This window comes from Mirounga angustirostris, unplaced genomic scaffold, assembly GCF_029215605.1.
Source record: "Mirounga angustirostris isolate CCGP_5_RB_7025 unplaced genomic scaffold, mMirAng1.0.hap1 SCAF_9, whole genome shotgun sequence".
NCBI classification, from domain to species: Eukaryota; Metazoa; Chordata; class Mammalia; order Carnivora; family Phocidae; genus Mirounga; species Mirounga angustirostris.
Genome location: NW_026991717.1, coordinates 3,374,737 through 3,392,146, shown reverse-complemented (window position 1 = coordinate 3,392,146; position 17,410 = coordinate 3,374,737). Strand labels below are relative to the sequence as shown.

At 40.6% G+C, this 17,410-nt stretch overlaps 1 protein-coding gene across 9 annotated transcripts in view; it reads left to right on the top strand.

The window, feature by feature from the left end:
* ADAMTSL3 (ADAMTS like 3) overlaps positions 1-17,410 on the top strand; it is a 372,820-nt gene that overhangs the window by 338,980 nt on the left and 16,430 nt on the right. For 8 of the 9 annotated variants that reach the window (XR_010404803.1, XR_010404802.1, XR_010404804.1 and 5 more), the window contains exons 24-26: positions 7,786-7,968; positions 10,151-10,267; positions 16,241-16,424. Coding sequence is in view for 6 of the 9 variants with exons in the window: in XM_064569800.1 (XP_064425870.1) it covers positions 7,786-7,968; positions 10,151-10,267; positions 16,241-16,424 (484 nt within the window). In the remaining 3 variants the exon portion in view is untranslated. The remainder of the gene's footprint in view (positions 1-7,785; positions 7,969-10,150; positions 10,268-16,240; positions 16,425-17,410) is intronic. The other variant, XM_064569802.1, reaches the window with a different exon arrangement.

Sequence of the window (17,410 nt, the reverse complement as noted above, 5' to 3'; positions counted from 1 at the left end):
AGGCATATGCTTAACTGACTGAGCCACCCAGGTGCCCTCTGTGTTATCAGACTGAATGTCTCCTTTTTTATTTATTTGAATCCTCTTAATGATTTCTTTGTAAGCTTAGATAAAGGTTTGTCAGTTTAGTTTATCTTTTCAAAAAAACCCCAGCTCTTATTTATGTTAATATTTTCTATTGGTTTTCTCTTCCTTATTTTGCTTCTTTGTATTCTAATCTTTGTTTTTTTTTTCCCCTTCCTTCTAATTCAGGGTTTAGTTTGTTCATCTCTTTCTAGTTCCTTGAAGGCTAAAGTTAGGTTGTTTGAGATCTTCCTTCTTTTGTAACATTGGCATTTATTGCTATAAACTTCCTTTCTAGTACTGCTTTTGTTGTATCCCACAGGTTGTGCTATGTTGTATGTTTATTTTCATTTGTATTAGGTATTTTCTAATTTCCCTTCTGATTTCTTCTTTGACTCAATGGTTGCTCAAGGGTGTCTTGGTTAATTTCCACATATCTGAATTTTCTAATTTTCCTTCTGGTACAGATTTCTACTTTTATTCCATTGTGGTTAGAAAAGATACTTGGTGTGATTTCAGCCTTCTAAATTTATTAAGACTTGTTTTGTGGCCTAATATGTGATTTGTCTTGGAGAATGTTTCATCTGGGCTTGAGAAGAATGTATATTATGCTACAGGTGGGTGGAATACACTATGTCTGTCTGTTAGGTCTATTTGGTTAATAGTGTAGTTCAAGTCCACTGTTTCCTTATTAATTTTCTGTGTGGACATACTATCCGTTGTTGAAAGTGGGATATTGAAGTCCCCTACTATTATTGTATTGCTATCTGTTTCTCTTTATAGATCTATCAATGTTTGCTTTATATATTTAGGTGCTCTGATATTAAGTGCATATATATTTATGATTGTTATATCTTCCTGAAGAATTGACTCTGTTATCAATATATACCATCTTTATATCTTGTAACAGTTTTTGACTTGACATTATTTTGTCTAATGTAAGTACAGATACCCCTGCTCTCATTTGGTTACCATTTGCATGGAATCTATTTTCCCATCCCTTCACTCTCAGTCTGTGTATGTCTGTAATTCTAAAGAGAGTCTTTGTAGGCAGCATATAGTTGGAGCTTTTCTTTAAATCAATTCAGCCACTCTGCTTTTTGATTGAAGAGCTTAATCCATTTATGTTTAAAATAATTATTGATAGGTAAGGATTTAGTATTGCCACTTTGTTAATTTTTTTTCTATCTTATTTGTGGTCCTTTTGTCTCTTTTCCTCTATTTCCATCTTCCTTTGTGATTTGTTGATTTTTTTAACAGTGACATGCTTTGGGGTTGTTTTTTTTTTTCTTTTCTTTTGCATATCTACTATAGGTATTTTTTGTGTGGTTACTGTGGGGTTACATAAATCATCTAATATTTATAATTGACTATTTTCAGGTGATAACAACATAACTTCAATCTAATACAAAAACTCTACACTTTGTACCTCTCTATCTTCCTGCTTTATGTTACTATGTCACACTTTACATGTTTTTACATTGAGTATCCATTAACAAATTTTCATATTTATATCTTACTCCTTTGTCTTTTAACTTTTAGACTTAAAAGTGATTTATGGGGCACCTGGGTGGCTCAGTCGTTAAGCATCTGCCTTTGGCTCAGGTCATGATCCCACGGTCCTGGGATTGAGCCCCGCATCAGGCTCCCTGCTCCGCGGGAAACCTGCTTCTCCCTCTCCCACTCCCCCTGCTTGTGTTCCCTCTCTCGCTGTCTCTCTCTCTGTCAAATAAATAAAATCTTTAAAAAAAAAAAAAAGTGATTTATACAGGGGCGCCTGGGTGGCTCAGTTGTTAAGCGTCTGCCTTCGGCTCAGGTCATGATCCCAGGGTCCTGGGATCGAGCCCCGCATCGGGCTCCCTGCTCCGCCGGAAGCCTGCTTCTCCTCCCACTCCCCCTGCTTGGGTTCCCTCTCTCGCTGTGTCTTTCTCTGTCAAATAAATAAAAAAATCTTAAAAAAAAAAAAAGTGATTTATACAGCTCCATTATAGTATTATAGTATTCTATACTTATTTTGATTTTGCTAAATTGCTGTCAACTAGTTTATTTTTTTAAGTAAATTGTAACATTATTGGAACTTAAAATACAGCATTTAATTTCTACTTTACAAGACAAAAGGGAACAAAGAAAGGATGACCAAAGCCAAAGGCCCATAAAAGGCCCATAAAAAGTCAAAGGCCCATATTTACCTTTTCTGGTGAATTTTATACTTTCATATGCTTTTGTGTTATTGTTTTCTGTTCTTTCATTTCAACTTGCAGAACTTTCTAGCATTTCTTATGAGGCTGGTCTAGTGATGATGAACTCACTCAGCTTTTGTTTGTCTGGGAAAGTCTTTATTCCTCTTTCATTTCTAAAGGACAGTTTTGCTAGGTATATTATTGGTTGGCCACTTTTTTCTTTCAGTAATTTGAGTACATCATCAATATTTCATTGTATTGATATACTGTAAGTTAATTTGTTGGATATGTGACTTGTTTTCAATCTTTTGCTTTTATATAACTGCATAAATAGAACATTTTGTATGCAGGTATATTGATAGCATTAATTCCTAGGAAAGGGGATTACTCTTTAGAGGATAAATACAATTATAATTTTGGAAGATTTTGCTAAATTGCTGTCAACTAGTTATTTTTTAAGTAAATTGTAACATTATTAGAACTTAAAATACAGCATTTAATTTCTACTTTACAAGACAAAAGGGAACAAAGAAAGGATAACCAAAAGTCAAAGGCCCATAAAATCAGAAGGTATAGAACAATGACAAGGTAAACCCAGACATATCTGTAATCACACTAAATATTAATAGGGTTAACATTGCTATTAAAGGCAAAGGCCTGGGGCGCCTGGATGGCTCAGTTGTTGGGCAACTGCCTTCGGCTCGGGTCGTGGTCCTGGGGTCCCGGGATCGAGTCCCATATCGGGCTCTCTGCTCCGCGGGAAGCCTGCTTCTCCCTCTCCCACTCCCCCTGCTTGTGTTCCCTCTCTCGCTGTGTCTCTCTCTGTCAAATAAATAAATAAAATCTTTAAAAAAAGAAAAAGAAAAAGGCAAAGGCCCTTAGATTGGGTTTCCAAATAAAACCTAATGATACACTATTACAAGAGACACTTCCAAAATAGAGTTATACAGAAAATTGTAAAAATTGTACAAAAGTATATTAAGCAGAAGAAAACAGAATAACTAGCAGTCACAAAAGTAAAATCAGGCAAGACAGGATTTAAGACCCTAAAAAAAGATAAAAAGACACCTATTAAAAAAAATCCACAGTAAAGTATCATCAACATGAACTGTCATTGCTAGATAAGATATAATACATAAAAACAAAAATAGGAAAAACACAAGGAAAAATTGATAAACATAGTAGACTGGAGCACTTTTTTCTGGACAGAAGAGCTCAAGGAGAAGCAAGTTAATAAGGACACATACTAAAAGAATATAATAAGACTTAATTATTGTAAATATTTGAACTTTATACCCCAAAAAGAAATAATATACCTTCTTTTCAAGTATGCAAAGAACATTTACCAAAAAAAGTGATTGCATATTAGGCCACAAATATACCTTAGAAATTTCAAGAAACAGCAGTTGTTTGGACTGCATTTTCTGATTACAATGCACTAAAGTTACAACTCCCTTGCAAAAGGTCAGGTGATTAAAATACCAACAAGTTGGAAATTTTAAAATTCCTTCCCAAGTAGGATGTGAATCAAAGAGGAAATCAGATGCAGTTACCAACTATGCCGAAAATCCTTCTGTCCCACAGATTTTATCCTGAATCCTCCCCTATGCTCATTTCATGCATTCCCCTTTAATCACCTCATTTAATTTCATGATTTCAATCATCATTTCTATGTTAATACTTGTGTCTCCGATTTAGACATTTCTCCTGGGTTCCGAATCCAGTCAGTTGATTTTGGATGTCATTTAGCTACCTCAGTCTCAACACACTTATAATAATTTCTCACATATTCCGTGCAGATCTGCTCTTCCTCTGGTTTTTCCCTGTTTCAGTTAATGGCACCACCATCTATCTGCATGTCATCCTTAAATCCTTCTCTCCTTTACTTCCCCATGTAAAGTCAATCACTGTGTCCTATTGGTTTTTTCCTCCTGTGTCTCTCTAGACCCACTGCTCCTGCGTCCACTGTCCCATCTTTGTCTCTCACCTCAGTTGCTTTTGTAACCCTCCAATTGGTCCTCCTGACCCATGTCCCTGTCTTCCTTGTTTTACATCACATCCAGGCCGAAATTAATTAATTAATTAATTAATTTTCCTTCCTTCCTTCCATCCTCCCTCCCTCCCTCCCTCCCTCTCTCTCTCTCTTTCTTTCTTTCTTAAAAGAGGGAGTGAGAGTGCAAGCAGGGAGGAGGGGCAGGAGAAGAGGGAGAGAGAGAATCTTAAGCAGGCTCCACGCCCAGCATGGAGCCCAGTGTGGGGCTTGATCTCACGATGCTAAGATCATGACCTGAGCCAAAAATCAAGAGTTGGATGCTTAACTGACTGAGTCACTCAGGCTGATACTTCTAAAGCACCAACCTGATATTTTCAGATCATTTAAAATAATTATTGTTTAAAATAATTACATTGTTTCCCATTTTCCTTAAAATAAATTCAACCAAATTCCTTACTATGGATAATAAATTTGCATTTGATGGACACCTTCTCACCTCTTATCTCATCTTTCCTCACTCCTCCTCCATGTACTTTAAGCTCGTCATAATAAACTTCCATGATTCCCCAAAGGGGAATTTTACTCTATTTTACTTTGTGTCTAAGACTTAATGCCCACTCTTCCTTGGGCCTAAAACAGCCTCTCCACCACTGCTATCCCCTTCCCTTGACATGTTCCTCCTTGTCCTAAGGTATAAGCTGAGGTGTTACTTCATGTGGGGATCTTCCATATCTTCAGTCTGCATTAAGTGCAGCTTCTATGGGATGGCATCCAGTGTTCACCTTTATCATAGGCCCTTATCTCCTTTTATTGCAATCACCTATTTCCCTCAAAGCCCTACCTTAAAATTAAGTTTCTTTTTCCTTTTTTTTTAAATTAAGTTTCATGAGGAACTTAGTTCACCATCATATCCTTAGCCCCAGCATTGAGCATCATATAGAGTAGGCACTTCAGAAACATTTTTTGAATGAATGAATTAATGGTGATAATTGTATTGCATTTCAAAATACAAGATATATAGTCAAAGCTGTATTCAAAAGAAAATTAATAGCTTTAAATATTTTAACTTTAAAATAAGAAAATTAAAATACACTCAGTATCAACTCAGAGACTTAGAAATTTCCATGTAAACTAGAAATAAAAGGAAATTTCTTTGATTTGACAACAACTATCAGAAACCAAAAGCAAATATCATGCTTCAGGAGGGAGCTTTAGTAATATTCCCTTTAAAGTTGGAAATAAGACAGATATGTTTGTTGTAACTGTCCTTATTCAGCATTTAGAGACATTAGTCAATGCAATGCAATAGTTAGAAATAATAGGTATAAATATTTGAAGAGATAAAATTATCACTATGTGTAAATATGATTGTTTGCCTTTTATTTTTTAAATTTTTATGTATGTATGTATTTATTCATTATTTTTTTTAGAGAGAGAACATGAGCATTAGGGAAAGTGCAGAGGGAGAGGGAGAGAGTGAAAACCTTAAGCAGGCTGCATGCCCAGTGCGGAGCCCAACACAGGGCTCGATCTCACGACCCTGAGATCATGACTTGAGCCAAAATGAAGAGTTAGACACTTAACCGACTGAGCTACCCAGGCACATCTGGTTTTTTACCTTTAAAAAAAAATCAATTGAAAACTATTCAAAATACAGTTGACCTTGAATGACACAAGTTTGAACTGTCTAGGCTCACCTTTAAGTGGATTTGTTTTATTATTTATTTATTTATTTATTTATTTTAAGATTTTATTTATGTATTTGACAGAGAAAGACACAGCAATAGAGGGAACACAGGCAGGGAGAGTGGGAGAGGGAGAAGCAGGCTTCCTGATGAGCAGGGATCCTGATGCGGGGCTCAATCCCAGGACCCTGGGATCATGACCTGAGCCGAGGGCAGACGCTTAACCACTGAGCCACCCAGGTGCCCCTAAGTGGATTTGTTTTATAAATACAGTCCTGTAAATGCATTTTCTCTTCCTTATGGTTTTCTTAGTAACATTTTTTCTTTAGCTGACTTTAGTGTAAGAATACAGCCTATAATACATATAATACACAAAATACATGTAGGTGACTATTTATGCTATTGGTAAGACTTCTGTTCAACAGCAGGCTGTTAGTAGTTAAGTTTTGGGAGAGTCAAAACTTACATATGGAATTTTGACTGTGCGGGGGAGGGGAGTCGGCATCCTTAGCCCCCATATTGTTCAAGGGTCAGCTGTAATAAAGTTCAGTGAGATGGCAATACAAGAGAAATATACAAGGGTTCATAGCTTCCCAATAGCTTTATTGTTAGCAATAAACAACCATAAAATATATATTTTTAAAGTCTGCTAACTTTGGCAATAAACACTGTAAGGTATGTAGGAATAAGTTTATCAAGAAATATGCAAGACCTACCTACATTGTGGTTAGGAGATCAGTTCTGGAATAAACTGTGGGTGTGAATCTTGGCTCCAATGTTTACTAGCTGGCGACCTTAGGGAAGTTCGACCCTTCTGTGTGTATGTGTTTGTAGAAGTGACTAGAAAGGCATATGTGCATGTGATTAGCACTTGTCTGGGTATTTAGGTTCCAGCCTAGTGTTGACTTGGCCATCTTCCCCGGTGTAAGCTGGAGCTAACCACACCTTCGTGGGGCAGGCGTTTTGCCTACTATAAGGAGCATTGAAAATGTCGTGATGATAGCGGTGATGCCTGTTTTTGGCAGAAAGCCTCACCACGCCTGCACATTCTCTCCAAGCAGAGCACTGAGGGGGAGAGCACATCGCCAAAACCACTTACTATAGCTGGATCTCAGGATCATCTGAGGCTGCCCCAGCTCTTCAGAACCAAGGGAGGTTCCTCTGAGTTTTGCATTTCATATCCCAGCAAGATGCTAAGACTTCTCAAGATTGGGGCCGGGGGAGAAATCCTTTCTATTTCTCATGCTCCTCTCTGTGTCCAGAGGTGTTGCTTACAGTCTCTGCACCTCGCTACATCAACCCAGACTTGAAACTCAACGCTTTGTGTTCCCTGAAATTATATTCTTTTACTAAAGTAGCAATGAACAAGTTTTTTTTTTTTTCCCTAAAGATTTAATATTTTTTTCTGAAGGAGGGACATTTTGTTGCCGATGCACAGCAAGTAACTTAAAGATTCGCCTTAGATAGTTTTGCTTTCTGGAGACTTCTTTGTGATAACTCAGCACTGGGCATTTCTCTCTGTCTCTGCTTCTAGCTCCTCTTTTCCAACCACTCTCCTGCTCCCCCCACTCAGCTTTGTATTTCTTCTTTTTTCTGATATGAAGCTACCCCACCCTCTTTGGCTCCTCTTGACTTACATACATACCCCAGTCAGGTGCATCATAGACCAAAGCCCTTTGCTTTGATGGAATCTCCTCTCTGCCGTCGAGGATCTATAGAAACAGAAGTAGCCATCTGTCCTATTATATGTAATTAAGCCCATTTGCTAACTTGTGGTCAGAATGCTAAATGGTATTTGTCATATGGTTCTGTGGCCCTATTCTTAAAGGAATTTGCCTTTGTCATATTTGTTTTTATTCCAAAGGTGTCCCTCAGCCTAATATAACTTGGTTGAAGAGAGGAGGATCTCTGAGTGACAATGTTTCCTTGCTTTTCAATGGATCCCTGTTGTTGCAGAATGTTTCCCTTGAACATGAAGGAACCTATGTCTGCACAGCTACCAATGCTCTTGGAAAGGCAGCAGCAATGTCTGTACTGCACCTGCTGGGTAAGTGTCAGATTCTTCGGGTTCAAGTGCTTCCTGTAACACGTACAAGCAGGCCCCCGTTTGGTCGATCCTGGAGCCGAGAAGTAAACAAGATGGACATTAGATGGTTTTAACTGTGCCTTGCCACATACAAACGAGCACTAAAACTGGCATTTCGTCCTACCCAGGTCTTCTCTGAGAAGGCTGTGATTTTCTTGCTAATACTTCTCTTCCCAAGAACCTACACTGGCATATGGTCTTCTGCCCAGAATAAAGACCCTTCATGTTCTGCCTCTATATTTGCATATCTGCTGACCCCAACCCCCAGCCCAAGCTAGCAGTGAGCTCTGTTCTAGTGAACATGGTTTCCTGCCCTGTGATCTGACAGACTCCCCTGCCCACATGCTGTTTCCGTGGAAGTATCACCTCCAGGCACACTGCTCTTCGAAGAAGAGAAATGTAGGGCCAACTTCTGTCTCTTACAGAAGAATACCTATCTCCTAGGGGAACCCCCTGGATTTCGTTTGACCTCTTTTCTCTGGTCGAACCACCTGGTATCTGATTAAGTCCAAACACACGTTGTTCTCCAATTGTTTCCTCTTTTACTTATGTTTCCTCAGCTAAATTGTAGGTCCTTTAATTATAGAGATCATGTGTGATTTTTTTTTTTTTTTTTGCAGTCCTGAGGATATAATATAGTATAAGGCACACAGTAGGTACTCAATAAATACTAATCAGTTGAGTCTTAGGACACCTTACAGTTGGGTCAGTAATGTCATTTGGAGAAGCTCATTACAATGTGCCCCTTGGCCCAGGATGACAAGCTGCTTCTGCTATCTGTAGGGATAATTTCTGGAGTTCAACAAATTTTTGTCACCAAAATGGGCTTTAAATTGTTGAGGTTTTAGGACTCGGTAAATGATACTCCTCTTTCCCATCAGGGTTTGGAACCAGTTGAGAGTTGATGACAGAAGTCAATCAGATGGACGTTAGGGATCATTTGTTATTCTTCTTTGTATCTCCAGCACCTAACACAGGTGTAATCAGTGTTAAATAAGTGTTTCACAAATGAATGAAATTGAGTTGTTGGCAGACCTGGTATGAGATTATTACAGAATCCACTGCGGAATCAAGAGGATGATGGAAAAGAGCCTTCTACATGGCTTTTCTTGTTGGCAGTTAGAGGTGCCCGGGGACATGCACAGGTGGGAGATGCCAATGTGGGGAGTTAGAACAGTTGTCATGCACAAAACACTTTGGTGTTCATTAACTCCTCTGATATTTACAAGAGCACAGGGTTGGGGCAGTCATTTTTAATCCCACTGCATGAATGAGGAGAACTAAAACTCACAGAAAGTTTTCCTGGAGCCCAAATATATAGCCTTCTCTTTGAGCGTTCTTCATGCTACCCCTTCTGGACCATCAGTGCTGATCAGGAAGGCTCTGGTGTACCTCCGTGTGGCCCTTCCCAAAGAGTCCCCATGGTCTTCTAGGATCTTGGAATGGAAGATTTTCAACTGATGGGCTTGGCCAAGCCTGTCTGATTCTTGAATGCCTTCCCCATGCTCTGAGAAGTGCCAGCCTTATTCCTTGCTTCTGCTCGTCTCCACTCATGAAGCTGCATGGCCATCTCAGCCTCACCCCGCACACCTCTTCTCTCAGGAGTACCTCCCACTAAGCAGCTCATGACTTTGCTTAAACTGACTGAGGAATCAAGAATGTCTTACATGACACAATGCACGGCATTCTTCCACCGCCCTGCTCTTAGAGCTTCATGGTCTTCCTGAAAGCCCACACTCCCCACCACGTGAGGTGCTCTGTGAAACCTCACTCATTCTCCTGCTGCCAAGGCTCCTGTTAAGTGGAAGAGCTCTACTGTTCTCAGTGGACTCCTCCAATCCCTTCTGGAATTTGGTGAATCTGTTTTTTCCCATCTTATTAAGCTATAAACTCTGAAAACATGCACAGATACCACGTGTTAGCAGAGTTGCTCTAACTAGACCCCTATAGCACCCACACACCCAGACCCACATGTAACTCCCAGATCTGTGTGAGCCTGAGCATCCAGGACAGAGCATTTCTTTGGAAGGAGCTGACTTCCTAGTAGTTGTCTTCTTTAAGAACACCCAAGCTGGGACAAGAATTAGATATTGTTTAACTGGAAAACAAGGGCTCCTTTTTTCTTTTTTCTTTTTTTTCTCAGAACAAAGACGTTTGGACAGTAAAAGCATATTTCCCAAGGACTATAAAAAGCATATGCTCCAGGCATCCAACGCCGGAACCAACAGCAATGACCCAACAGGAGAACCCCGATCTCCAGGTCAGAGATCTGACTGTTTAGGGATTTGCCATTTGTGAGGCATGTGCAGGGAAAAGGATTTAGCTACAAGACTCCATGTTTTGCACTTCTCAATAATTAAAATTATTCCTAGACATTTGGCCAGCTTTTCCCTTGCCCTCGGTCTTCTGTGGTTCAACTTGTTCCTTCCATATTGAAACATTTTTGAAAAAGAAATCACTCCTGAGGAAGCCCACAGAGCCCATATCCTAAATGTGCATCATTATTTGTGATAAAACAGGGATTGGCTTTCCAGTTTTAAAACTATTGCCAACTTGGCAAATATTCAGAGGGAAGATTTGCTGAGTTCTGGAACCAATTCTTTCATTTTTCTCTTTTCATAAGTTTTTTCCCCTATACTTATTAACTTTGTTATGCATTGCTGTCTGGTCAGGAGAACCTAATCTAAGTATTTCAAGCTGGCAAAACTCTTTAGGAGGCCAAGGGAGAGACGTAGAGTTAAGAAAATCAGAAATGCTGGAATCACAGGGAAAAGGTACTGATGATCTCAGATTCTTGTAGCTCAGAAGTGAGTAAGTCACAGAAGGATGCAGAGAAGCTCCTATTAGATTTCATGCTTTATTATACCTCCTATACAGGAACAATGCTGGCTACATCATTTTGACCTTTTAAATCTTGAGCAAATACCTCTCCTTTGCAGAACATATCCCAAAGGATAACTCTGCAGGTAGGGATTCTAGAAATGTGGTTCCTAGGCTCCCACCTTCTCAGATGCAGGGAGAGCATAGAAGAGGAAAATAGTGTTGGGCCACCAATCAAACAGTCCAGCTCATGTTATTTATGACTTCATTCTCCAGGAGTATTTATGTATTTCTTCTCCTCTGCCAGACATAAAACTACCATTATAAAATGCACTATTATCCATTCATTCAGGCTTTGTCTTAGTCTGTTTGGGCTACTATAACAAAAACCATAGACTGGGTGGCTTAGCAACAACATACATTTATTGGTCTCAGTTCTGGAGGCTGTGAAGCCCAAGGTCAAGGCACCAGCAGATCAGGCATCTGGTGAGGGCCCACTTGCTGTATCCTCACGTGGCAGAAGGAGTGAAGAAGATCCCTGGGTTCTCTTCTGTAAGGACACTAACCCCATTCCTGGGGGCTCCACCCTCATGACCTCCTCACCCCCTGAGGGCCCCACCTCCTAAGACCATTTCATTGGATGTTAGGATTTGACATATGAATTTTGGAGAGACACAAACATTCAGTCTATGGCAACATCCAACAAGTGTTTGCCCAGTGCTTTCTCTTGCCAGGCTGGGGGTACAGAGGTGAGTTAGCCCTTGGGAAGCTCATAGTCTCTACAGGGAGGCAGTCATGTAAACAGGTATTTTGAAGCTGGATGACAAGTGCTGGAATAGAAGGATGACCAAGTCCACTGGCAGCACTAAGGAAAGGGCCCACGTCTCTCTGGAGAAGACAACCCCATTTTCACGTGGGCCATGATGTTTGTTCTGGGAAGAGGAAGAAGAACATTCCAGGCAGAGAAACAGATGTGCAAAGGCAGATAGGAATTCCATGTGGAAGGGAACATGAAATCAAGGAACTCCCTCAAATCAATTAATTTAAAAATTAGATATTCATGAGGCTGAAACTGCTGGGAAAGTTGAAGCCTTTGGAATATTTAAACATTTGGTTTATCAATACTGCCTTTCTTGTTTGACCACCTCCTACACACACACACACACACACATACACACACACACCTGCACACACCTGCACATACATGTGTACACATTCTGGAATACGCCAAACCTTCAATGGATCCGATCCTACCTTAGCATTTCAAAGACACTGCTTTATTAATTGAACAGATACTTCTTGAGTACCTAATCTATAACATGCCCTGTCCCAGCAGTGGGCAGGACAGAAGAGCTCCTCACCCTCATGGACTTGGCATTCCAGTAGGAGAGAGGGACAGTAAACAAGGAAACAAACATATATTTCCCTGTGGCAAGTGCTATGAAGGAAACAAAATAGGGTGATAGCATAGTGATTGCATGCAGCCACTTTGGAGAAGAAAGTCAGGACAAGCCTTCTAAGGAGGTGATAGTTGAGCCCAGACCTAAACAATGAGATAGAGCCATCTGTGCACAAAGATGAGGAAGGAGCATTTCTGGCAGAGGGACTAGTGAGTGCAAAGACCATAAAGTGGGAACAAGCTTAATGTGGTCAAGAAACACAAAGAAAATTCATGTGATGGGGGCACTGTGGGGGAGAGGTGGGGCGGGGGTATGAAATGAAGTTGGAAGGTGGCTGAGGACCATATCATTCAGAGCTTTGAAGGTCAAGGTAAAGACTAGAGTTTATTCCTGTTTCCCCAGCACCATTGGTTGAAGAGACTGTCTTTTCCCCATTGTATATTCTGGTTTCCTTTGTCATAAGATAATTGACCATAAAGCATGGGTTTATTTCTGGGTTTTCTGTTCCATTCTATTGATCCAACTGTCTGTTTTTGTGCCAGGATCATACAATGCAAAGAATGAAACTCGACCATGTTCTTACACTATACACAAAAATGAACTCAAAATATATTAAAGACCTAATTGTGAAACCTGAAACCATAAAAATCCTAGAAGAGAGCACAGGCAGTTGTCTCTCTGACATTGTCTGTAGAAACATTTTTCTAGATATGGATCCTCGGGCAAGGGAAACAAAAGCTAAAATAAACTATTAGGACTACATCAAAATAAAAAGCTTCTGCACAGTGAAGGAAACAATCAACAGAACAAAAAGACAACGTACCGAATGGGAGAAGATATTCACAGATGACATATCTGATAAAAGGTTAATATGCAAAATATGTAAAGAACTTATACAACTCAGCACCAAAATAACAAATAACCTGATCAAAATGGGCAGAGGACCTGAGCAGACATTTTCCCAAGGAAGACATACAGATGGCCAACAGACACATGAAAAGATTCTCAACATCACTCATCATTAGGGAAATGGAAACCACAGTGAGGTATCACTGCCCACCTGTCAGAATGGCTAGAATCAAAAAGACAAGAAATAGCAAGTATTGGCGAGGATGTGGGGAAAAAGAAACTTTTGTGTACTATTGGTGGGAATATTGGTAAATTGGTACAGCCACTATGGAAAACACTATGGAGGTTCCTCAAAAACTTAAAAATAGAACTACCATATGGTCCAGTAATTCCATTATTGGGTATTCATCCAAAGAAAATAAAAATACGAATTTGAAAAGAAATATGCACCTCTATGTTTATACCAGCATTATTTACAATAGCCAGGATATGGAAGCAACCCAAGTGTCCATCAATAGATGAATGGATAAAGAAGATGTGATACACACACACACACACACACACACACACACACACACACACTGGAATATTACTCAGCCATAAAAAAGAATGAAATCTCGCCATTTGCACAACGTGGATGGACCTAGAGGGTATAATACTAAATGAAATAAGTCAGACAGAGAAAGACAGATACCATATGATCTCACTCACATATGTAATTCAAGGAACAAATTAACAAAAAAAGAAAAAATAAAAATAAAAAAACACACTTTTAAATACAGAGACCAACTGGATGGTTACCCATAGGCTGGGAAGAAGATTGGCCAAACATATGTCTGTTGAGGAACTTATATCTAGAATATATAAAGAACTTCTACAAGTCAACAATGAACTCTCCCCTCCCCCGTACAAAACAACAGGCAAAACACTTGCACAGACAGTTCACAAAAGAAGATATACAGATGGCATCAGGGAAATGACAATTAAACCCACAAAGAGATACGATTCCACACTTACTAGAATGGTGAAAACTAAGACTGACAACGCCAGATTTGGTTAAGGATGTGAAGCTACTGAAACTCGTATGCATTGGTGGTAAGAGTGTAATCTGGTACAACCACTCTGGAAAATTGTGTGGTAGTTTCTAAGAAGGCTAAGCATGCACCTACCTTTGACCCAGCAATTCCACTCACAGTTATTTACCCAAGAAAAGTGAAAACTTGTTCACAAAAAAATTTGTACAAGAATGTTCACAGCAGCCTTCACTTCCTAATGGCCACCAAAAGGAGAATAGATGAACTATGGTATATTCATACAATGGAATATTATTTAATAAAAGAGAATGGGCTACGCACAGCAATAGAGGTGAATCTCAAAAATGTTATGTGAAGCAAGTGCAAAAGAGTACATGAATGAAAGCCAAGAGCAGGTGACACTAATAATGGGTACTGATGGAAATGAACAAGGAATTGCCTGGGTGGGGGAGGGGAACTGATTAAAATAATTCAGTTGAAACTAATTGATTAAAATAATTAAAGATTAGAGTCTTTTTTTTAAGATTTTATTTATTTTTATTTGAGAGAGAGGGAGTACATGAGAGGAGGGAGGGTCAGAAGGAGAAGCAGACTCCCCACTAAGCAGGGAGCCTGATGCGGGACTCGATCCAGCGACTCCAGGATCATGACCTGAGCCGAAGGCAGTCGCTTAACCGACTGAGCCACCCAGGCGCCCCTTAATTAAAGATTAAAGTTGATCAAATTAGGAGGAAACTTTTTGGGAGATGAAGTGTTTTATATCTTGCTGTGGTTCATGGTTACAAAAGTAGATACAAGTGTGAAAACTCATAAAACTGCCCACCAGATTTCTGAGCATTTTATTGTATGTGAATGACACCTCAATTAAAACAAAAACCACACATGTTTTTAAAGAAATATATGTGTTTTCTGCCTTGAAGTGTCAAGGTGTCTTTGTGAAGTATGGCATAGTAGAAAGAGTTAGATGTGGAGTTTGACAGTCTTGGGTTCTAGATGAAGGACCTTGAGCAAGTCACTTAGCTTTTTCCCACTTCTGCAAATAAAACTGGTCTAATTCACAGGATGGCCGTAAGGATTAGGTGAAAAACTGATGGCCAAGTATCTAAAATTCAGTACCCCTCACCTGGGAAGTTCTCCATAAACCCAGCTATTTAAAAAAAAAAAAATTGTTTAAAATAAACTGTAATCCTGGGGGCCCAACTAAAAATATGTACAGTTCTGCTTTGCAGAGGGTGCCATATGCAACTTAAGACAAAAATTCAAAAATCAGAAGGAAAATCTGGAAAACAATAAGTTAAAGAAATCGCTCTGCTCTGTGAGGGAGTCTGTGGACACAGCTGGTAGCTATCAATTACTTGTGATTGTGACGGGAAAATCTGGCACCTTCTGTGGTCACACACAAATCTGTCATCATCGTATTGTACCTCGTCTTTTTACCAAGTGTCAAAAAGGAAGGGAAAGGCTGTTTGGAATGAAGACTAAAATTAAAAAGCCATAATTACTGGAGGTGATCAGCTTCAACTTTGCTAAAGGAAACTCTCATTTTTACCTTCCCAGATGTCTCCATGACAAATTATTTATGCAGTTCCAGGAGTAAGTTGAAGTTTAGATAAGAATTAATGGAAAAGTAAGAATGGAATGAAATGCATTTTTAACCTGACTGCTTAATCCCTGGTCCCTGCTAAACGGTCTTTCATTTCTCCGCCTGGCCTACATTTGAGAAATAGAACCTGTGAGAGCATCCCCTGGAGACACCCTCCTCTCTCGTCCTCTTGGCTCTGCTTGGAGAATACTGAGGAGCCAGCCCACTGCACAGAGCACCTCCTCCCTCTTTCTGGGATTTTTCTGGCAAGTCCGGCTGGCCTCCAATAGCACCTCTCCCAGACTGTGGTCCAAGGGCCCCAAGCTGGCCACCATTCCCACCCAGTGAGGACAGTAAGTCAGTGGAGGAAACATGAAATGTAAAGGAGGCCTTCCACTAGGTGACGGCATACTCTCCGAGTGCTTCTCAAAGAAGCAGATGGGCAGCCAACCAGAAAACAGCTCCTGGTGGTCTGTGGCCATGTCCCTTCCAGCCCCATCATCATATCTCATTCAGGGCTGTCATGACATTTCATTTCCTTTCTGCAGAGCCTTTTTGGGAGCTCAGTAACTGGACACATTGTTCTGCCACCTGCGGCCACTTGGGAGCCCGAGTCCAGAGACCCCAGTGTGTGATGGCCAATGGGCAGGAAGTGAGTGAGGCCTTTTGCCAACACCTCCCGAAGCCGCTGGCTGGGTTTCAGCCCTGTAACATCCGGGACTGCCCCTCAAGGTACGTGTGGTCACTCTTCGTGTCAGTACCAGGTTTTTGCTCGGGTTAGAAGGCGTGGTAATTTGGACTTCCCAGTGCAATCACTGTGGTATATACAGTGTGTACTCTGCCTCGGGCATTCTGCTAAGTGCTTACGGGGACCACTTCACCATCACCTTGGAGGTACATGTTGTTAGCTTCCTATTTCACAGGTGGGAAAGCACCCTGAAGCTGCCCAGATACAAGGGCCAGAATTCAAATCGAGATGATCTGTGTTCAGAGCCTCTGCTCTCGATCGCTACCCGCATCTGTTTCCTACACTCACAGGGTTATCTGGTCCTTAGTAGAGCTGGTCCCGTGGGTTTGCCTCGAGATGGCACAGTGGGCCAGCATCACTGGAGGTCCCGTTCAAAATGCCATTCCTTAAATTCCACCCCAGAGGTCAAAACCATTCATAGCCTTTCTAGGTGATAGATAGAAATCAATAATTTAAAAATGTCCAAAATCAAACTCACGATCTCCACCAAACCTGGTCTGTCCCCAGGCCTCCAGATCCAGTGACTGCATCCCAGACGCCCCTGTTTCTCTCACTTCCATCCGTTCTTGTCCAGTTCCTCTGTTCCCCCGGGAGCTCACGCCATCAGGTTCCTCATGTGGACGGCTCCAGGATCCTCCTGATTCCTGTCTCCCTCCCTAGAGTGCTCGTCCCATGTGTAAACAGAGTCGTCTTTGAAACACAAGTTCACCGAGATGCCTCTTTGTTTAAAACCTTTCAAACACTTTGACAAAGGCCGAAAATCCCTAGCACTGGGAGCACGTCTGTCTCGCGCATTTTGTTCACCCCGGTGTCTAAACCAGTGCCTCACACACACTAGTGCTCAGTGCGTATTTGCTGCCTGACTGAATTCTGGAGCGAGAGAACAGAAGTCCCTCTGTGCCTGTGCCTCAGGCTGCCATTCTGTCCCAGCCTGGTTATCTGATCTCCACTCCATGCTGTCTTTTTTTCT